We start from the raw sequence: 23,943 nt of genomic DNA, 5'->3' as shown, positions 1-23,943 counted from the left end.
GCGTCCTTGAGAAAAACCCACCAGGATGGTATCTGAACCTCACCTCCATGTGGGAAGGGAAACACTATTATGATCAATATCTCTCTGTTAAAGCACTGCTCCAGTCCAATACAGTGACTGCACTTCAGACACAGGCTGAAGAATGTACTAATGGCAGACATGTTGCATGAAAACAATGGCAGAGGAGAGATAGGGATCAGTGTTTCCTCTGAAGGGGCTGAACCTCTTCTGAAGCAGCGCGGAGGAGGCTAAACCCACTGCCTCCATTATCGGACGGAGGCATCCTTCAGTGCTATTCATCTTCTAATATACCAAACAATACCAAAGGGCCAAACCACAGTATGGGTACTAGTTTATTACGCATTTGGTTTTGATTTTAAAGCAACAGTAGCTGTCAATCTGTAGTCATTTCAAAGACATTTTCCACACTTCCAAATAGGCGCATCCCCCCTTTAACACAACGCTGCATGGCTCATGGTGTTTTACTGACCATCAGCTTTATAAGTGGGCTTCCCTATAGTACTGAGCCCCTGTAGAAACACATAGTGACGGAAAACAGGGAGTATAGAGAAGGTAAAGGTATAAAAAAAAAAAACACAAAGCGTTAGCTGACACAACGCTGTCCGACTATGGAACCAGGGGAGAGGAAAGAGGGTGGGTGACTCGGAGGTTTTTTTGGGAAAATCCGCAAAATCGCTCCCAACAATAACACAAATGATATGTAACATGCAACACACACGTCTTTTGTTTGCGTTTGTGTTATTCCTAGTCTTAAATCAAACACAAATACTGCACCATGGGATCATATATAAAGGGTTAAATCTGTTTCGACCTAGCATAAATAAACAATGTCCGATAATGGATCGGACGTTAACTAGCCGCTACAGCTAACCGCAGCTAGTTAGCAACCATGCAGAGCTACGGTTGCCAGGGAAAACCGTTAAAAATCGTTAGACGTTTTCAAAGGGAAAACCGTTAAACACCGTTAGTGGATATGGAGTAAAGGCCACATAAATATAGGAATACACAGCCGGACAATGTGAGCTATCATGGAGCTTCCCCACAGCAACACAACGACACAAAACAGCTCAACTCACCCGAAATAAGACGGACAGGCGACCAGATGTTGTTGAAAAACTACCGATTCACACCCATGAGGAGGACTCCTGTCCGGGGGGGCATCCAGGTTTAAGATCCCAAAACGAGGCTTTGCATTGACTGCTGTCCGTACTCCGGCTGCATATGTGTGTATGTTTACGTGTGTGTATCTCTGTGTGAGTGTGTGTGTGTGTGTGTCTACGAGGCCTGCTGCTGCTGCTGGAGGAAATGGGATCCGCTCAGTGAATGGGACGCGCATGCGCAGAGGGGAGTATAACAGCCACGGAGCAAGCAGTGTGTGAGCGCGACCACGTGGTCAACAGGTGGGGCGTCACCTGAGGGAGGACTAGTTAGTGATAGAGGACTAGTTACTGACTGAGGACTAGTTACTGACTGAGGACTAGTTACTGACTGAGGACTAGTTACTGATGGGGGACTAGTTACTGATGGGGGACTAGTTACTGATGGAGGACTAGTTACTGATGGAGGACTAGTTACTGATGGATGACTAGTTACTGAGGGATGACTAGTTACTGACTGATGACTAGTTACTGATGGTGGACTTGTTACTGATGGAGAACTAGTTACTGACTGAGGACTAGTTACTGATGGAGGACTAGTTACTGACTGATGACTACTTACTGATGGATGACTAGTTACTGATGGAGGACTAGTTACTGACTGAGTGCTAGTTATTGACTGAGGACTAGTTACTGATGGAGGACTAGTTACTGATGGATGACTAGTTACTGATGGAGGACTAGTTACTGATGGAGGACTAGTTACTGACTGAGGAATAGTTACTGATGGGGGACTAGTTACTGATGGAGGACTAGTTACTGATGGAGGACTAGTTACTGACTGAGGAATAGTTACTGATGGGGGACTAGTTACTGATAGAGGACTAGTTACTGACAGAGTACTAGTTACTGACTGAGGACTAGTTACTGATGGGGGACTAGTTACTGATGGAGGACTAGTTACTGATGGAGGACTAGTTACTGATGGATGACTAGTTACTGAGGGATGACTAGTTACTGACTGATGACTAGTTACTGATGGTGGACTTGTTACTGATGGAGAACTAGTTACTGACTGAGGACTAGTTACTGATGGAGGACTAGTTACTGACTGATGACTACTTACTGATGGATGACTAGTTACTGATGGAGGACTAGTTACTGACTGAGTGCTAGTTATTGACTGAGGACTAGTTACTGATGGATGACTAGTTACTGATGGAGGACTAGTTACTGATGGAGGACTAGTTACTGACTGAGGAATAGTTACTGATGGACTAGTTACTGATCAAGGACTAGTTACTGACAGAGGACTAGTTACTGATCAAGGACTAGTTACTGACTGATGACTAGTTACTGACTGAGGACTAGTTACTGATCAAGGACTAGTTACTGATCAAGGACTAGTTACCGACTGAGGACTAGTTACTGGTGGAGGACTTACTGATGGAGGAGTAGTTACTGATGGAGGAGTAGTTACAGAGGGAGGACTAGTTACTGATCAAGGACTAGTTAATGATGGATGACTAGTTACTGATGGATGACTAGTTACTGATGAAGGACTAGTTACTGATGGAGTAGTTACTGATTGAGGACTTACTGATGGAGGACTAGTTACTGATGGATGACTAGTTACTGATGGAGGATTAGTTACTGATGGAGGACTAGTTACTGATGGAGGACTAGTTACTGAGGGACTACTGATGGAGGAGTAGTTACTGAGGAGGACTAGTTACTGATGGATGACTAGTTACTGAGGGATGACTATTTACTGGGGGACTACTGATGGAGGAGTAGTTACTGAGGAGGACTAGTTACTGATGGAGGACTAGTTACTGATGGAGGACTAGTTACTGAGGGACTACTGATGGAGGACTAGTTACTGATCAAGGACTAGTTACTGATGGAGGACTAGTTACTGAGGGAGTAGTTACTGATTGAGGACTAGTTACTGATTGAGGACTAGTTACTGATGGAGGACTTACTGATGTAGGACTAGTTACTGAGGGATGAGTAGTTATTGATGGAGGACTTACTGATGAAGGACTAGTTACTGATGGAGTAGTTACTGATTGAGGACTAGTTACTGATTGAGTAGTTACTGATGGAGGACTTACTGATGGAGGACTAGTTACTGATGGAGGACTAGTTACTGATGGAGGACTGTTTACTGATGGAGGACTAGTTACTGATTGAGGACTAGTTACTGATGGATGACTAGTTAGTGATGGAGGATTAGTTACTGATGGAGGACTAGTTACTGATTGAGGACTAGTTACTGATGGATGACTAGTTACTGATGGAGGATTAGTTACTGATGGAGCTCTTACTGATGGAGGACTAGTTACTGATGGATGACTAGTTACTGATGGAGGATTCGTTTCTGATGGAGGACTAGTTACTGATGGAGGACTAGTTACTGAGGGACTACTGATGGAGGACTTACTGATGGAGGACTAGTTACTGAGGGACTACCGACGGAGGGCTAGTTACTGAGGGAGGACTAGTTACTGATGGATGATTAGCTAGTTACTGAATGAGGACTAGTTACTGATGGGGGACTAGTTAATGAGGGAGGACTAGTTACTGAGGGAGGACTAGTTACTGGTGGAGGACTACTTACTGAGGGAGGACGAGTTAATGATAGGACTAGTTACTGATGGAGGACTAGTTACTAGTGGAGGACTAGTTATTGGGGGAGGAACTAGTAGTTTATAACATAGTATTCCTACACTATGGTACTTTTACTCTAGTAAAATATCTGAGTACTTCTCCCACCTCTTTTTAAGACCAATGAGATCCCAAAGAGTAGCTTCTCTGTTCCACCTTATTGATGGTGCAATATTATGTCTTAAAGGACAGTTGTGTATGTTGTAATAATATTCCAGCTTTGATTGACATCTCTCCTGGGTAATTAATGAGACTGTTGTTTAGTTATCCAACGCAGTAAGTTAGAAATACCTCTTCAGTATAATATAGAAGAGTGCATTTTATGGCTGATACTGACATAATTTTACATAATTACACATTTCTCATTTCTTTTTTACTAGATCTTAACAAGTCTTACGGCACTGGTCCTATGACAACCAGGTGCCAGGTGTACGATTCTACTTTTGCACCATTAGAATATAGACTTTATACGCTGCTGAACCAATTAAATTAATAATCAGAAATCATGTCTCATTTAACTCTTTCAAAAGTCGTAAAGACATTGGATTTTATTAATCTTTTTTTCCTTACATTGCATATTAAAAAACCGACAAGAAATGTATTTATATAGAATGCATGTTACATTAGGAAATTAATACAAATGTATATTAAGACTTACACTGGTACTACAAGTCAATGTATTCAAGGCAAGGTCTATTTTGTGTTTGTTTCATTTCAAATGGCGATCATAAATATCTTTAATCTAACTTACCTTCCTGAAAAAGCACAGTACAGTGTTCCCTTTTAACTCAATGGAGTTAGATACACATTTTAAATGGAAATACTTGTCTCAATAACCTTGACTCAAATCATGCAGTTTAGTGTTTGCATTTATTTTATTCTTTCCTTTGCATAAAGTGTCATTGAAGCATCTGCATCTCCTCAGAATATCAACGGGACTTTTTTTACAGCCCTAAATACTAGAAATGCGAGGCGACCACTTTAAACCAAATGTACAATTCAGCCCTTTAATCACACTCAATTCAGAGGCTGCTGATTGGTGAAGAGCATTACAATAATACTTAGAGTGCGAACGTTAATACTTCACCCACAACTTGTATATACACATTGTTCACCCCGTGTTACCTTGAATTTGAGAAAATGTTATTTTTGCTGGCACGTTGAATGATCATTAAACAACTGGGAAAAGTCTTGACGAATTGAAACACAAATACGGTATCAAACTCACACAAATCATGGAGTGTAATCTCATCAATGTACTGGTATACTATTAAAATAAAGTTTACAAACACACGCGGTTTCTCTATTTAATTCACACACACCGAAGAGTAGCTCAATCTGTCAGAGTTAATGCAGTGTTTTAAATAGAAAGGTTTTAGCGAAAATTCATGAATGAGTCCAGAACGTTTTGTTGTTCAATCATTCAAAGTAGCACAAGGTGAGAAGTTGATACCAAATCGATAAGTTATTTACTTTTCCAAACCAAAAACACTGTCTTCTTTAAAGTAAAGTATTCCTTATCCATCAGTCATTTATAAATCACGACTCCAGACTCTGAGGTTTGAAATTGAAGTGCTGTATTTTTGCTGGTTGAAAAAATAAAACGCTTTTAAAGAAGAAGCCAGCGTCATTTCAGAAGTGCGTAGCTGCCACTGACGATGAGGCTGTCTTCCTTTATCAGTAATGTGTTCCGCTCTGAGGTTTAACAGAAGATCACCACGAGAGACGAAGTGGTTCTCTGATGTGTCAAAGGACAATGATAAATAATTAGGTTTCTTCACAACTAACTAGCTATAATCCCCAGAGATGAACTTGCTCCGTGGAATGTGTGCTTCAAAAAAACACGTTTTAATTGGTCGAGACTTGAAGATTAATCCCCAGGCGAGCCCGCTAACACTTTGAATTTTAGCAGAAAGATGTGATATAAATGCAAATATAAAGTCAAACCATTGTTCCTGAGATGTGTCCCAAAAATAAATAGAAATATACATCCCCCTTCTCAGTGAAAAACGTGCTACATCATCACAACACCACCCGTTTAAGTGAGTACAAAATGGCATTACATCAAAATAACAAAACATGGATGTCAGGTTTGTGTTGGCAGTCGTGCAAAAGGTCACGGGGTCAGGATCACAATCTGAATTAGGAAACAGGAAGTGTGTGTCAGGGTCAGAGGTCACAGACAGACTCACAGTGGTCAGCATTTTGTAAACATGTCCACCTCGTCTCAGAGCCCTTATCACAACACGGAGACGGACAGGCTGACACTTTCTTTTGCAAAAACAAGAGGGTCCGCACGCAACAAAGCCCGGGGGTTCCCATCATGTTGTGTTGTTGCTCTTAGGCTGTTGCTACATATATTTAAAGGTACCTTTAAACCAAAGTGAGGTCAATGTGCTGGAAAAAATTGACTTTTATTTGATGTATTATGACAACAAATGTCTCATAACTGCAGTAGGTTAGTTATTAAGTGGAATCTAATACCGTTTTTCAAATCTGTGGACACAATACACTTCATTAAAGTCAAACTTGCTTCAGTGTACGGCTCTGTATGCCGTGTGCCGTGTGCAGAGGAATGACACATTTACATCCGAAGGGCGAGTGGTGCTGAAAGAACTGAAACGTTGACTTTAATTGAATGTTTTATGTCAACAGATGTCTGATAACTGCAGTCCGTTAGTTGAACGCATGATAACAAGTTGAACCTAAAGTAGTTATTGGACATTTGTGGACATAATACATTAAATTAAAGTCAACGTTTCAGTTTTTTAAGTGTACGGCTTGTGCGAGGGGTTGGACGTTGACTTTAATTGAATGTTTTATGTCAACAGATGTCTCATAACTGCAGTAGGTTAGTTGAAAGCATGATATTAAGTCTAACCTAATGTCAAATCTGTGGACATAATACACTTCATTTAAGTCAAAGTTCCTTCAGTGTACGGCTCTGTTATGCCGTGTGCAGAGGAATGACAAATTTGCATCCGAAGGGCGAGTGGTAGCTGATTCCCACTTCCTGGAACACCCTCTTTGGGATGCCGACGTCACAGAGGTAGACCTTGCTCTCCGTCTGCTCCACATCCAGAGGGAGGCCCAGGAACAGGGTCCACTTTGCCTCCACGCTCTGAGGCACGGTGCCCACCGCCGGGTCGATGCTCAGCACCGGAGCTCGGTTCTGATTGGCCCAGAGAGCGGCTGACTGGTACCAGGACTGCTCTCTCAGCAGGGGGTTCTCGTGGTGGTCCAAGCAGTTTATGACCAGATCCACTGGGGTCTGAGGCAGGTCTGAGGAGAGCGAAAGAGACGCCAGAATGTATTTATTTGTCCTGTAACGAGGACGTTTACGGTGTTACAACAGCAGAAGTATAGTGCACACGTTATTAAGTAGCAGTATACAGCTTATGTATCAAGTAATACATGATGTTACATGGGATCTGTCTAATGACTGGACCAGGAGACATTCTGGAAACACTTTTTTTTAGAGTAGGGTTGTTTCAATGGCAGGCCTAATATTTGGCAAACCTTTAAAAGCCTCTGACCCAACCTCTTGCAGAAAGAACGAGGGAAAAGAGAAGTGTGCTTTTTATCTGTCTATCGTTTATTTCCTGTTCCCTAACCTTTCCTCACGCTGCCAACCATTGGAGATGTGAGTGGAGGAGGCAAAGAAGAGACATGATGTAGGCGGAGCTGAAGCTGTTTACATGTTGTTAGTCTTAATCTGTTACCATGTGAAGGTGATACATCTATACAACAGCTAAGATGGTCCTCTGAGATGTGGAATGAAGTCACCAGAGGAATCCTGAAGAGGAGGCAGCACAGGAAAAGCACCCGGCAGGTAGATCCTCTGTTCAGCCAGTTTCAGACGCTTTAAGTTCTCTATGGCGACTAAAGCATCATTAAAGCAGTCCAACACCCCCCAAGTGCCATCAATGTTCTTGCCTCAACACTTGTATTTGTGTGACTTGAACGTGTTTTCATTCACTCACTGCTTGTCTGCTTTGTAAGTTTAATAAGCCAAAGAAAACAAGGACTTGTTCTTTCTAAAGGGATTTGAAATGTGTTGAGGTGTACGTCCACTAGAGGGCGACGTTTGCATTGAATTCAACTGATTTAGGGAAATGTCATGATGCCAAACTTGTATCTAAAGACTAAATACAAAAACACATTCCACACACCCATCAGGTCCGCTGTGTGTGTGTGTGTGTGTGTGTGTGTGTGTGTGTGTGTGTGTGTGTGTGTGTGTGTGTGTGTCACCTCTGACACTGGCCACCTGCTGCTCCGGCTGTGCAGCTTCACCTCTGCTCACACACACTCCTGCATTGTGTGTGTGTGTGTGTGTGTGTGTGTGTGTGTGTGTGTGTGTGTGTGTGTGTGTGTGTGTGTGTGTGTGTGGGTGTGTGTGTGTGTGTGTGTGTGTGTGTGTGTGTGTGTGTGTGTGTGTGTGTTTGTACGTGTGCGTGCGTGTGTGTGCGTGTGTCACCTCTGCTGCTGGCCACCTGCTGGCTGCTGCTCCGGCTGTACAGCGTCACCTCTCTGCTCACACACTCCTGCATTGTGTGTGTGTGTGTGTGTGTATGTATGTATGTATGTATGTATGTATGTATGTATGTATGTATGTATGTATGTATGTGTGTGAGTGTGTGTGTGTCACCTCTGCTGCTGGCCACCTGCTGGCTGCTGCTCCGGCTGTACAGCGTCACCTCTCTGCTCACACACTCCTGCATCTTGAGGCAGTTTGGCAGGAAGAGGACAGTCTCCACCTGGTGGTTGGCCAGGTGTCGTCCACAGCTGACGCCCTGCGCCCCCTGCAGGTGAGGCCCACACAGGAGCACCACCACGGGCAGCTGGTGGCCGTTCTTAGGGGTCAGTCTGGGGACATAACAGGGAAGAGATTAACTCCAGAGAGAAACCAGTGTGGAGTTTGTAAATTAGAGAATATGTCCTCTTACCCCAGAGAGAAGATACAACCAAATACATTGAGTGAATCCAAAACCCATCAATGAACACATGTTGTTGCATGGGATCCGTCTAATAACTGAACCAGGAGACAATCTGGTTACATACTAGGGTTCTTTCAATGGCAGGCTAATATTTGGCAAACCTTAAAAGCCATATCCTCCACTTTTTACAGTGGAGTCAATGGAGTCTATGTACGACTGAAACATTATTAAAGAAGTCCAACGATGGTCCAAGTACCATGCATATTCTTGCCTCAGAACGTAGAACCAGTGTGTGCAAACTAAACAATATGTCCTCATGAGACGTGTTGAAAGGCACCAGGGAGTCCTTTATCCTGCCAGTGAACACAGCATGTGTCTTTTCTAAACCAGCGACTTACAGTAGGAGGATTTCATCATAACAATTAGGGATGTCCCGATCACCTTTTTTTGCTCCCGATCCGATTCCGATCATTTGATTTGGACAATTTGCCGATACCAATTTTTCCCGATCCGATCTTTATGCAATGCATTAAGAGAAAAAAAAGAAAAAAAGCATTCAAGTTGTCCCTTAAGATTATTTTTTTATTTAAATTGGATATTCTATCCAACATGGATATAGCTTCTTTCTTTCACAGCAGCATTGGATCAGTTCAGTTGTGCAGCATTGGATCAAAACAAAATAAAGCTTTTCAGTACTCGTTAGCTTACTGCTACAATTAGACACTGCGCCCACTCTGTTGCCAGATTTGAGAGAAATAAGCAGGTCTATGAAAACAAGCCCCAAAGAAGCAACACATACATGATGTTGTGTAATTTGAAACCAAACTAAGGCCTCAGGATGACTTTAAGACTTGAACATGGTCATTTTTGTTTTGCAATATTGAATACAAAATTAAAAAAAATATTTAAAAAAAAGAATTAAAAAAAAATCCCGATCCCCGATTTTTTCTCCGATCTTTTGAAAATCACGTGATCGGCTCCGATCCCTGATCACGTGATCGGATCATCTCTAATAACAATAAGAACACATTATGAAATCACAGTTACACTTTCCTGGCTCGTCATTCACGGGTGCCAAACGGAACAGGAAAATAACTAGTCTCTGAGAGCTTCTTTAAAAACGATCTGCAATGTTCAACAAGTCTTCTGTAGTTTTTCAAGTTGGTCCAATTTGTGAACTCAGTTTGTAATCTTTTTCACGTTAGAATAAGTGACCTGACATCTATAAGCCTGCAACAAGGTGTACTAAAGGTCAAAGAAAAGGGCACAACAACAGTTCATTATGATAAATAACAATAACTAACAAATAGAATAATTAAAATAGAATCTATATAAAAAAAAACAGCATCAAGCCATAAAAAAAGCCACGGTCAGCATCTTTTCACTATCCCAGCTTTACGATGATCTAATAGTTGTTGTTATTACGCAGGGAAATATGGAAACGTGATTTTTCTGAGCACACTTTCTGACGATGAAGTGCATGAGGTGTGTGCAGGGGATAGAGAACACTGAACAACCATTATATTGTGTGTAATAACAATGCACAACACACCTGATCTGAGAACAGTGGTTCCAGTGAACTTGAGACTCACATGGAGCTAAATTGATGAAAGGATCTGAGACAGTAAACCAGTTTGATATTTGATCCTCAGCGTTCCTGTTCTTTGATCTTAAATCAGACTCCAGCTCTCAAACAGCTCAATCATATGTCACCTTATTCACTTTCTTTCACCTGCACTATTAGTCTTGTACCAAGGTCTGTTTTCTTAATGCCAAATTGTATTCAATATTGTTTTCCATTCTATGTCTTTGTAGATACTGCTATATGTGACTATATTTTTTATTATTTCTAATATTTGCTAATGTTATTTTGTATGTATGCACCATGACATCAAGTTAAATTCCTCGTACGTGTCAACCTACCTGGTGATAAACCTGATTATTATTACTATTCGAATGTATCGTACTCTGTTCAATTGCACTATTTGTTATTATTATTATTGTTATTTTGTTGTCTTATGTATTTTTTCTTAATATGTTGCATTGTTGGAGACACACATGGATCTAAATTGATCAAAAGAAAGTAAACCAGTTTGATATTTGATCCTCAGCGAACAAAACTAATAATTAAATTAGATAAATATATTAATAAAACGGCATTAAGCCACCAACAAACCATAAGGAGTCCACATATTGAAGATTGACCAGTAAGACCGGATCCAAAACATTTCATAAATAGATGTTTATGGTTTAAACTAAGCATGCAAATCAAACCTTGAATTAGTTCAAAGGATCTGAGACCAGTTTGATATTTGATCCTCAGCGTCCTGTTCTTTGATCTCTAGTCAGATTTCAGCAGCTCTCAAACAACACGGAGCAGATCTCACATGTTTTTAACTTCTGCACAGCTTTTGTGAGAAAGCAGGCCCTGAGGGTGTGTGAGGTGAACATCGTGTAACGTATGTAGAAACACGGTCGTAAAGACGATTGCCATGGAAACAGGCAAACATGACATGTCAACAAAAAGTAGGACATACCAGCTGTAATGATTGTATAACTGCTCACACAGGGATGGTTTGGCACCTGGATGCACATTCTTCAGATTAAAATGAATGACAGTGAAGCTATGTGCTCCAGTATCTGACTAGCTTCAATCACAAGTCAATCAAACAGATTTAAATATTCAGAAAATGACACATGCAGCCCGAAAGTTGGGTATGTTGATCTAGAAGTTAGCATCACAAGGGCTCCTTCGATTAAAAAGCCATTGCATTTGGGAATATTGCAAAAAAGTAATCTCTGTGTCAAACACACATTTATGATACTAACTGGTTTCCTTCAGCCGGATAAATCTCCACATATTAACACCACTCTATGATTGTAGAAGTGTTAGTGTAAAGAGGTAAAAAGCTAATGTTGGGCTATAAAGGAACTACAGCACGGTCACATGACTTCACGTCACCACCGCTAAGCTAAAGGAGGCTAATGTTGGGCTATAAAGGAACTACAGCACGGTCACATGACTTCACGTCACCACCGCTAAGCTAAAGGAGGCTAATGTCGGGCTATAAAGGAACTACAGCACGGTCACATGACTTCACGTCACCACCGCTAAGCTAAAGGAGGCTAATGTTGGGCTATAAAGGAACTACAGCACGGTCACATGACTTCACGTCACCACCGCTAAGCTAAAGGAGGCTAATGTTGGGCTATAAAGGAACTACAGCACGGTCACATGACTTCACGTCACCACCGCTAAGCTAAATGCGGCTAATGTTGGGCTATAAAGGAACTACAGCACGGTCACATGACTTCACGTCACCACCGCTAAGCTAAAGGTGGCTAATGTTGGGCTATAAAGGAACTACAGCACGGTCACATGACTTCACGTCACCACCGCTAAGCTAAAGGTGGCTAATGTTGGGCTATAAAGGAACTACAGCACGGTCACATGACTTCACGTCACCACCGCTAAGCTAAAGGTGGCTAATGTTGGGCTATAAAGGAACTACAGCACGGTCACATGACTTCACGTCACCACCGCTAAGCTAAAGGAGGCTAATGTTGGGCTATAAAGGAACTACAGCACGGTCACATGACTTCACGTCACCACCGCTAAGCTAAATGCGGCTAATGTTGGGCTATAAAGGAACTACAGCACGGTCACATGACTTCACGTCACCACCGCTAAGCTAAAGGTGGCTAATGTTGGGCTATAAAGGAACTACAGCACGGTCACATGACTTCACGTCACCACCGCTAAGCTAAAGGTGGCTAATGTTGGGCTATAAAGGAACTACAGCACGGTCACATGACTTCACGTCACCACCGCTAAGCTAAAGGTGGCTAATGTTGGGCTATAAAGGAACTACAGCACGGTCACATGACTTCACGTCACCACCGCTAAGCTAAAGGTGGCTAATGTTGGGCTATAAAGGAACTACAGCACGGTCACATGACTTCACGTCACCACCGCTAAGCTAAAGGAGGCTAATGTTGGGCTATAAAGGAACTACAGCACGTTCACATGACTCCACGTCACCACCGCTAAGCTAAAGGTGGCTAATGTCAGCTGTTCCTAAGGCTGACTTCATCTCTGGCTACGCGTCCCTGCAGTCTCTGGATTTCCTTGCTCTCACGGAGACCTGGATCACTCCATCCAACACATCCACCCCAGCAGCTCTCTCCACAGCATATTCCTTCTCCCATACACCCAGACCCTCTGGCAGAGGAGGTGGCACTGGTCTCCTGCTCTCTCCCAAATGGAGCTTTTCCCTCTTCAAGCTACCTAATTTCACTCCTTCCACCTTTGAATTCCATGCCGTCACAGTAACCCATCCTATACAATTAACCATTGTTGTTCTCTACCGTCCACCAGGCGCCTTGGGGGACTTCTTGGAGGAGTTAGATAATCTCTTCTCACACATCCCGGAAACTGGCCCTCCCGCTGTACTTCTCGGAGATTTCAACCTCCAGACAGGGAAGATATCTGAACTAACATCTCTGTTAACCACCTTTGCTTTCTCACTGTCTCCATCCCCACCAACTCATAAAGCTGGCAATGTCCTTGATCTCATATTCTCAAGGAACTGCTCTACTTCTAACCTCTCTGTAAACCCGCTCCACACATCCGATCACTTCTTCATTTCATTCTCTCTACCCCTTTCCAAACATAACAACCTCATCTCTTCTAACTCTGCTCCTGTCCGCCGTAACCTCCGTTCCCTCTCCCCCTCTACCTTTGCCTCATCGGTGCTCTCAGCCCTCCCTTCCTCTGACTCGTTCCAACTCCTGCCTCCAAACACTGCTGCAAAAACTCTCCTCTCGACTCTCTCATCCTCTCTGGACTTTCTCTGTCCTCTCACATCGCGGCCGGCTCGTCAGTCCCCTCCTGCTCCCTGGCTCAATGATGCACTGCGTGCTAATAGAACCATCCTTCGGGCAGCAGAGCGGAAATGGTGGAAATCCAAACACCATGACGACCTCCTAACCTATCAGGCTCTCCTCTCCTCTTTCTCTGCTTCCATCTCTCAGGCAAAAAGCACTTTCTTTCAAGATAAGATCCAATCTTCCTATTCCAATCCCAAAAAACTATTTTCTATCTTCTCCACCCTCTTGGACCCCCCCAAAGCACCTCCCCCCTCCTCCCTTCTGTCAAGCGACTTTGTTAACCATTTTGAAAAAAAGGTTGATGATATTCGCTCTTCTTTTTCTGACTCACCTTTACTCACCGCTGGGTCACCAGACCCTCCCTTCACCCACACACTGACCTCCTTCTCCCCTCTCTCTCCAAGTGAGGTTCTTACCCTCGTTACCTCTGCCCGTCCTACCACCTGTTCTCTGGACCCTATCCCCTCAAACCTCCTTCAGACTATCGCTCCTGATATTCTACCATTTCTCACCCATTTCATCAACACTTCTCTAACTTCTGGTCACTTTCCAAACAGTCTCAAGGAGGCAAGAGTAAACCCTCTCCTAAAGAAACCCACTCTCAACCCGTCTGATGTTATTAACTACAGACCCGTCTCTCTCCTCCCGTTCCTGTCTAAAACACTTGAACGCGCTGTCTTTAAACAACTCTCCTCTTATCTCCATCAGAACAACCTTCTGGATCCGCACCAGTCTGGTTTCAAGGCAGGTCACTCAACAGAAACTGCTCTCCTTGCTGTCTCTGACAAACTGCACACTGCTAAAGCAGCCTCCCTCTCCTCTGTCATCATCCTTCTGGACCTGTCTGCTGCATTCGACACGGTGAACCATCGGATCCTCCTTCGCACTGTCCAAGAACTTGGAGTTTCAGGCACTGCACTTTCCCTCCTCACCTCATACCTCAACGACCGCACCTACAGGGTTACTTGGAGAGGGTCCGAGTCCGACCCTTGTCAATTAACTACAGGGGTCCCTCAGGGCTCGGTTCTTGGTCCCCTCCTCTTCTCCCTGTACACAAACTCGCTCGGGTCTGTCATTAGCCCGCATGGTTTTTCATACCACTGCTACGCTGACGACACCCAACTAATTCTGTCCTTTCCCCGCTCAGAGACCCAGGTCGTCGCACGCATCTCTGCTTGCCTAGCAGACATCTCTCGGTGGATGTCTGCTCATCACCTCAAGCTTGACAAGACTGAACTGCTCTTCCTTCCGGGAAAAGATTGTCCCACTCTTGACCTAACAATCAACATCGGCACCTCTGTTGTTTCCCCGACTCAGACTGCAAGGAATCTGGGTGTGGTCCTAGATAACAAACTGTCCTTCACTGCAAACATCGCTGCTACAACCCGCTGCTGCAGATACACGCTTTACAACATCAGGAGGATACGTCCCCAGCTGACCCAGACATCAGCGCAGATTCTGGTCCAGGCTCTCGTCATCTCACGCCTAGACTACTGCAACTCCCTCCTGGCTGGTCTACCTGCATGTGCCATCCGACCTCTGCAGCTCATCCAGAATGCAGCGGCTCGTCTGGTCTTCAACCTTCCCAAATTCTCCCACACCACACCGCTCCTCCGCTCCCTTCACTGGCTTCCAGTAACTGCTAGAATCCACTTCAAGACACTGGTACTTGCGTACCATGCTGCGAATGGATCTGGCGCTTCCTACATCCAGGACATGGTTAAACCGTACACCCCAGCACGTGCACTCCGCTCTGCATCAGCCAAACAGCTCGCTGCACCCGCACTGCGAGGGGGACCCAAGTTCCCGTCAGCAAAAACACGTGGGTTTGCTATCCTGGCTCCAAAATGGTGGAATGAGCTCCCCATTGAAATCAGGACAGCAGATAGCTTACACATCTTCCGACGCAAACTGAAAACTCATCTCTTTAGACTCCACTTCGAGCGATAAAATTACTAACAAAGCACTTATATACTAATAAAGGGCTGGCTTTCTAAATGCCAGTTGAGTAGCACTTGAAATGTTTGGCTCTATGAAACCTGATGTACTTATATGATTCTGTTTTCTTAAAGGTTGTATCTTCCTGGTCGAATGCACTTATTGTAAGTCGCTTTGGATAAAAGCGTCAGCTAAATGCAATGTAATGTAATGTAATGTTGGGCGTGATGACGTTTAGTCGTCTCATTTAGATACTTGTTGGCAACTGTTGTTTTTAAATTCTCCAGTGGGGTATTAATTTACTGACATATTTACTTCAGCTTGTGTCAAAGAAAGAGCTTATTTCATGCATTTAACAACACTTACAAACAAAAAACGTTGACTACAAGGAAAGGGAACCTCGAGTAGTAAAACACTCATTCCAGGGTTTGAGGACTCATTCCTGCACCACTCTTTCTTCCCTTATGACACCAGAGTATTTTTCTCACCTGTGGGGTATTTACTGATGGATTTTATGTCGCCGAGCAAAACGTAAAAATCTCTTCAACTTGTGTTCACCACAGACCTTATTTCAGGCATTTCACAACAACAGTTCCATAAGATGTTGGCTACAAGAAAAGGGAGCCAGAAGAAGTCAAATGCTAACTCCTTCCCAGGTATTCAGGACTCACTCCTGCAGGCAGAGTGTACTCTCACCTGTTCGGTCCCCCCAGCAGAGTGAGGGCCATCTGACTGGAACACACCCCGATGGTTTCCAGCCGGCGCTCCACAGACAGACCCCAGCGCTCTGCAGACGCTAACAAACGCTTATGAAGGTCGAAGGTCACGCTGGGAACCACCAGGCCTGAGTCTGCAGGGGAAACACAAGAAGAGGGGGACGTCTTTAGATTCAAAGAATAATTGTTTCATTCATAAAATATTGTCATAGGAACAAAGCTACAGTGTAGAAATGGCAATGAAATCCTTCTGACCTGAGCTCCTCCAACAATGCAACATATATAATCAAATAGTGGCTGTTTCATTAACGATTTATCAATTATTCAGATAATTGTCTGTATTTTTATGTCCACTATCGATCCCAGTTTCTCATATTCTCAAGATATTCACTGTAATATGATTTAAAACCCAGTGAACAGCAGCTTTTTTCGATTTTAGAGACTTCAAATAGCAGTTTCCTTAACGATTAATACATTATCAAGATATCTGTCGGTGGTTTTTTTGCCTAGCGTCGATCCCAGTTTCTCAATTTCTCTCGAAATGTGGATTTCTCAAACAAAAATCAACTAAATTCTTCTGACCTGAGCTCCTCCAACAATAAAACATATATAATAAAATACATGACGGTGCAAAAAGTCTATATACGTGTAAATAGAATATGATATGTACAAGAATAGAATATGAAATTAAATATTGTACATTAAGACAAAATTAAATACGGTTTGTTGCGGTGATAACTCCGTATATAAAGAAGTAGTTTAAGGACTTTCTCATGTCTCGATGTTCCAGAGGATGACTTAGTGGCATATAAAAACATCATCAGAATGTCTCCACAAACAATCAACTCTGTCAATAGCATTCCTGCACAGTCGTCTCGTGCCAAACAAACGTGACTGACCTGCTGGTTCAATGTAGGCCACTGGTAACTTTCCCATACAAATTAGCCATGTAACATTGTTGATCTTAACACGCCATGTGTTAAACCTGAAAGAGAAGCCATCATGAGTAAAGTGGCAGCTGCTTGTTTGTTTGTTTGTTTGTTTGTTTGTTTGTTTGTTTGTTGTGACTAACTTTGGATCCATTTCCACGCCTTCATTGAAATGTGTCACAAACATACAGATACAAAGTGGGTACAATGAAACCTCTCCAGAGATGGCAAAGTACACGCATCCTTAACTCAAGTAGAAGTACACACATCCTTTACTCAAGTAGAAGTACACACACCCTTTACTCCAATAGAAGTACACACATCCTTTACTCCAGTAGAAGTACACACATCCTTTACTCAAGTAGAAGTACCCACATCCTTTACTCAAGTAGAAGTACCCACATCCTTTACTCAAGTAGAAGTACACACATCCTTTACTCAAGTAGAAGTACACACATCCTTTACTCAAGTAGAAGTACACACATCCTTTACTCAAGTAGAAGTACACACATCCTTTACTCAAGTAGAAGTACACACATCCTTTACTCCAGTAGAAGTACACACATCCTTCACTCAAGTAGAAGTACACACATCCTTTACTCAAGTAGAAGTACACACATCCTTTACTCAAGTAGAAGTACACACATCCTTTACTCAAGTAGAAGTACCCACATCCTTTACTCCAGTAGAAGTACCCACATCCTTTACTCAAGTAGAAGTACACACATCCTTTACTCCAATAGAAGTACACACATCCTTTACTCAAGTAGAAGTACCCACATCCTTTACTCAAGTAGAAGTACACACATCCTTTACTCAAGTAGAAGTACCCACATCCTTTACTCAAGTAGAAGTACCCACATCCTTTACTCAAGTAGAAGTACACACATCCTTTACTCAAGTAGAAGTACACACATCCTTTACTCAAGTAGAAGTACACACATCCTTTACTCAAGTAGAAGTACACACATCCTTTACTCAAGTAGAAGTACACACATCCTTTACTCAAGTAGAAGTACCCACATCCTTTACTCAAGTAGAAGTACCCACATCCTTTACTCCAGTAGAAGTACACACATCCTTTACTCCAGTAGAAGTACACACATCCTTTACTCAAGTAGAAGTACACACACCCTTTACTCCAGTAGAAGTACACACATCCTTTACTCCAGTAGAAGTACCCACATCCTTTACTCAAGTAGAAGTACACACATCCTTTACTCCAATAGAAGTACACACATCCTTTACTCCAGTAGAAGTACACACATCCTTTACTCCAGTAGAAGTACACACATCCTTTACTCAAGTAGAAGTACACACATCCTTTACTCCAATAGAAGTACACACATCCTTTACTCCAGTAGAAGTACCCACATCCTTTACTCAAGTAGAAGTACACACATCCTTTACTCAAGTAGAAGTACACACATCCTTTACTCCAGTAGAAGTACCCACATCCTTTACTCAAGTAGAAGTACCCACATCCTTTACTCAAGTAGAAGTACACACATCCTTTACTCAAGTAGAAGTACACGCATCCTTTACTCAAGTAGAAGTATACACATCCTTTACTCAAGTAGAAGTATACACATCCTTTACTCAAGTAGAAGTACACACATCCTTTACTCCAATAGAAGTACCCACATCCTTTACTCAAGTAGAAGTACACACATCCTTTCCTCCAGTGGAAGTACACACATCCTTCACTCAAGTAGAAGAACACACATCCTTTAGTCAAGAAGAAGAACACACACCCTTTACTCCAATAGAAGTACACACATCCTTTACTCAAGTAGAAGTACCCACATCCTTTACTCCAGTAGAAGTACACACATCCTTTACTCCAGTAGAAGTACACACATCCTTTACTCCAGTAGAAGTACACACATCCTTTACTCCAGTAGAAGTATACACATCCTTTACTCCAATAGAAGTACACACATCCTTTACTCAAGTAGAAGTACCCACATCCTTTACTCCAGTAGAAGTACACACATCCTTTACTCAAGTAGAAGTACCCACATCCTTTACTCCAGTAGAAGTACACACATCCTTTACTCCAGTAGAAGTACACACATCCTTTACTCCAGTAGAAGTACACACATCCTTTACTCCAGTAGAAGTACACACATCCTTTACTCCAGTAGAAGTACACACATCCTTTACTCAAGTAGAAGTACACACATGATTTACTCCAATAGAAGTACCCACATCCTTTACTCCAATAGAAGTACACACATCCTTTACTCCAATAGAAGTACATACATCCTTTACTCAAGTAGAAGTACCCACATCCTTTACTCAAGTAGAAGTACCCACATCCTTTACTCAAGTAGAAGTACCCACATCCTTTACTCAAGTAGAAGTACACACATCCTTTACTCAAGTAGAAGTACACACATCCTTTACTCAAGTAGAAGTACCCACATCCTTTACTCAAGTAGAAGTATACACATCCTTTACTCAAGTAGAAGTACCCACATCCTTTACTCAAGTAGAAGTACCCACATCCTTTACTCAAGTAGAAGTACACACATCCTTTACTCCAATAGAAGTACCCACATCCTTTACTCCAGTAGAAGTACCCACATCCTTTACTCAAGTAGAAGTACCCACATCCTTTACTCAAGTAGAAGTACCCACATCCTTTACTCAAGTAGAAGTACACACATCCTTTACTCCAATAGAAGTACCCACATCCTTTACTCAAGTAGAAGTACACACATCCTTTACTCCAATAGAAGTACCCACATCCTTTACTCCAGTAGAAGTACCCACATCCTTTACTCAAGTAGAAGTACCCACATCCTTTACTCAAGTAGAAGTACCCACATCCTTTACTCAAGTAGAAGTACACACATCCTTTACTCAAGTAGAAGTACCCACATCCTTTACTCAAGTAGAAGTACACACATCCTTTACTCAAGTAGAAGTACACACATCCTTTCCTCCAGTGGAAGTACACACATCCTTCACTCAAGTAGAAGAACACACATCCTTTAGTCAAGAAGAAGAACACACACCCTTTACTCCAATAGAAGTACACGAATCCTTTACTCAAGTAGAAGTACCCACATCCTTTACTCCAGTAGAAGTACACACATCCTTTACTCCAGTAGAAGTACACACATCCTTTACTCAAGTAGAAGGACACACATCCTTTACTCAAGTAGAAGGACACACATCCTTTACTCTAGAAGAAGAACACACACCCTTTACTCCAATAGAAGTACACACATCCTTTACTCCAGTAGAAGTACACACATCCTTTACTCAAGTAGAAGTACCCACATCCTTCACTCAAGTAGAAGTACCCACATCCTTTACTCAAGTAGAAGTACACACTTCCTTTACTCAAGTAGAAGTACACACATCCTTTACTCCAATAGAAGTACACACATCCTTTACTCAAGTAGAAGTACCCACATCCTTTACTCAAGTAGAAGTACCCACATCCTTTACTCAAGTAGAAGTACACACTTCCTTTACTCAAGTAGAAGTACACACATCCTTTACTCCAATAGAAGTACCCACATCCTTTACTCAAGTAGAAGTACACACTTCCTTTACTCAAGTAGAAGTACACACTTCCTTTACTCAAGTAGAAGTACACACATCCTTTACTCCAATAGAAGTACACACATCCTTTACTCAAGTAGAAGTACACACTTCCTTTACTCAAGTAGAAGTACAGATACTCGTGTTTAAAAATACTCTGGTGAAAGTAGAAGTACTGACTAAACTTCTTTACTCAAGTCAAAGTAAAGAGGCTTTGAAATGTGCTTCAGTAAAAAGTACCCATAACTAGCAGCTGTTTTAAAGAGTACCTGACCTCCCTTTATATTAATAGAACAATAATGTCATTGTTAGCTAATGAATGTTTCCATGGTGACCAACGGCAACATGACAACGTTTTCATTGGTCCCTCTTCTTTAGAGAAGACCAGGAAATGATGGATACCTTTTGGCTCCTGAAAGGTAAATCCTAAACACATGTCTCTGTTAAATAGTATTTGTAGTCTTGTGTGTTTAACAGAGTAAAGGCAAGCAGAGTATAAGACTATACATTTTTAAATGATGATACGATCATTTGAACGACAGGTTGCAGAGTGACACAGTTTCTTATGACATATCAGATCATTGTAATGGTTACAGGCGTGCAAAAGGACAGATGTGTTTGAATAACCTTTATTCAGTTAATTGCTGACACACATTTCCCCAGATGATATGCCTCTTGGTTTCAAAAAAGTGTGACAACAAATATACGTTGTGTCATCTTTCTCCCATTACTAAAATACCACTGTTTTACAGCCCAGCACATAAACACTCAGGACAGCAACGTGAAACCAGATGTCTGTGGTACAGTCATGTATTTATAGGGACCTTATGTGGGGGACACTGCAAAGGAAATGTCTTTTAGGTGCTGTTCAACTCACTAAACATGTAACCAGGTAACCTTTTCCTAACTAAACCAACCTCCCTCTCACACAATAGTAACCTCAACATACTCTATAAAGTAAACAATGGATGACTTCCTTTCACGATGTCGCAGAACAGTCAATTGCATCGCAAACTAAAAGAGAATCATTAGAGGTTATACAAACAGCTGCTGACTTGTTGAGAGATAACCCTCATGTATTGCCCAACAATTATTTGCATATACTGACTTCAGGAAGGACGAGGAGGAGAGGGTTCACTGCCAACTTGGTGCACAATGAAATATTACAATGTGTGTGAAAAGGCCAGAACAGGTGGGAAGTGGTGGAGTACAAATACTTTGTTACTGTACTTCAGTACCTTGTCCTGGTGTCAGTACTTTACTCCACTACTTATTTTTCTGACGACTTTCTACTTCTTACATGTTGAACTCAAATACCTGTACTTTCTACTTCTCACATGTTGAACCCAAATACCTGTACTTTCTACTTCTTACATGTTGAACCCAAATACCTGTACTTTCTACTTCTTACATGTTGAACCCAAATACCTGTACTTTCTACTTCTTACATGTTGAACACAAATACCTGTACTTTCTACTTCTTACATGTTGAACCCAAATACCTGTACTTTCTACTTCTTACATGTTGAACCCAAATACCTGTACTTTCTACTTCTCACATGTTGAACTCAAATACCTGTACTTTCTACTTCTTACATGTTGAACCCAAATACCTGTACTTTCTACTTCTTACATGTTGAACACAAATACCTGTACTTTCTACTTCTTACATGTTGAACCCAAATACCTGTACTTTCTACTTCTTACATGTTGAACACAAATACCTGTACTTTCTACTTCTTACATGTTGAACCCAAATACCTGTACTTTCTACTTCTTACATGTTGAACTCAAATACCTGTACTTTCTACTTCTTACATGTTGAACACAAATACCTGTACTTTCTACTTCTTACATGTTGAACTCAAATACCTGTACTTTCTACTTCTTACATGTTGAACTCAAATACCTGTACTTTCTACTTCTTACATGTTGAACACAAATACCTGTACTTTCTACTTCTTACATGTTGAACTCAAATACCTTTACTTTCTACTTCTCACATGTTGAACCCAAATACCTGTACTTTCTACTTCTTACATGTTGAACACTAATACCTGTACTTTCTACTTCTTACATGTTGAACACAAATACCTGTACTTTCTACTTCTTACATGTTGAACACAAATACCTGTACTTTCTACTTCTTACATTTTGAACCCAAATACCTGTACTTTCTACTTCTTACATGTTGAACACAAATACCTGTACTTTCTACTTCTTACATGTTGAACTCAAATACCTGTTCTTTCTACTTCTTACATATTGAACTCAAATACCTGTACTTTCTACTTCTTACATGTTGAACACAAATACCTGTACTTTCTACTTCTTACATGTTGAACACAAATACCTGTACTTTCTACTTCTCTCATTTTCCAAACAGGCTGGTTCCTTTAGTCTGAATGTGTGTTTGGTGGCGTGATCATTATTATTTAGAGTCATTGCGTGCCTATTGATTTGAACACGATCCGTGTATCCATCATTTCCTGGTCTTCTCTAAAGTAGAGGGACCAATGAAAACGTTGTCATGTTGCCGTTGGTCACCATGGAAACATTCATTAGCTAACAATGACATTATTGTTCTATTAATATAAAGGGAGGTCAGGTACTCTTTAAAACAGCTGCTAGTTATGGGTACTTTTTACTGAAGTACATTTCAAAGCCTCTTTCCTTTGACTTGAGTAAAGAAGTTTAGTCAGTACTTCTACCAGTATTTTTAAAACACGAGTATCTGTACTTCTACTTGAGTATAGGATGTGTGTACTCTTGCCTCTGCGTGTTCCCATCACTGAAGATTCTCCATGTCCCCCCCCCACTCGGAAGCAACAAAGGGAAGATTGGCAGCTTTTTACAAAACATGACAAACATGAATCAGGCGTGAAAGGTCTCAAAGTTCACACGCAGCGTCACATGGTCTCTGACTAAAGACCCCCCACGGCGGGTGATTCTCAGTCAAAACATGCCGCAGGATGGCGTGACAAAAAAGGGGACAAACTTCCTAAATAAAGAACACCTGCACCTGCATGCCAACGGCCCCTGGTGAGAGACTGGGGAGGAATACACATGGGGGAGGCAAGGAGGCGGAGCTTTGGTCAGAAAGGGCCAAACTGTCACTTAATGGATCGTATATGGTTTATAGTGATTGATCACTTTTAAATAAGAAATGAACGCGTTACAAGAGAAG

At 41.9% G+C, this 23,943-nt stretch overlaps 2 protein-coding genes across 3 annotated transcripts in view; both read right to left on the bottom strand.

The window, feature by feature from the left end:
- The window catches only part of cskl (c-src tyrosine kinase-like), a 61,586-nt gene extending 60,254 nt beyond the window's left edge, over positions 1-1,332 (bottom strand). Inside the window, exon 1 of the mRNA XM_079663477.1 lies at positions 1,098-1,332. The gene's annotated coding sequence lies outside the window, so the exon portion shown is untranslated. The remainder of the gene's footprint in view (positions 1-1,097) is intronic.
- A 3,312-nt stretch (positions 1,333-4,644) lies between these two features.
- Positions 4,645-23,943, bottom strand: part of LOC307028613 (enhancer of mRNA-decapping protein 3-like) — a 49,326-nt gene continuing 30,027 nt past the window's right edge. For both annotated transcript variants that reach the window (XM_079663783.1, XM_079663784.1), the window contains exons 5-7: positions 16,250-16,403; positions 8,437-8,654; positions 4,645-7,070 (exon numbers count right to left, since the gene is read on the bottom strand). In XM_079663783.1, coding sequence (XP_079519909.1) covers positions 6,736-7,070; positions 8,437-8,654; positions 16,250-16,403 — 707 coding nt within the window. In that variant the 3' untranslated portion in view covers positions 4,645-6,735. The remainder of the gene's footprint in view (positions 7,071-8,436; positions 8,655-16,249; positions 16,404-23,943) is intronic.

This window comes from Notothenia rossii (assembly GCF_949606895.1).
Source record: "Notothenia rossii genome assembly, chromosome: 2".
Classification (NCBI taxonomy): Eukaryota; Metazoa; Chordata; class Actinopteri; order Perciformes; family Nototheniidae; genus Notothenia; species Notothenia rossii.
Note: the sequence above shows the minus strand (reverse complement) of the source record. Positions and strands in the feature narration are given on the sequence as shown.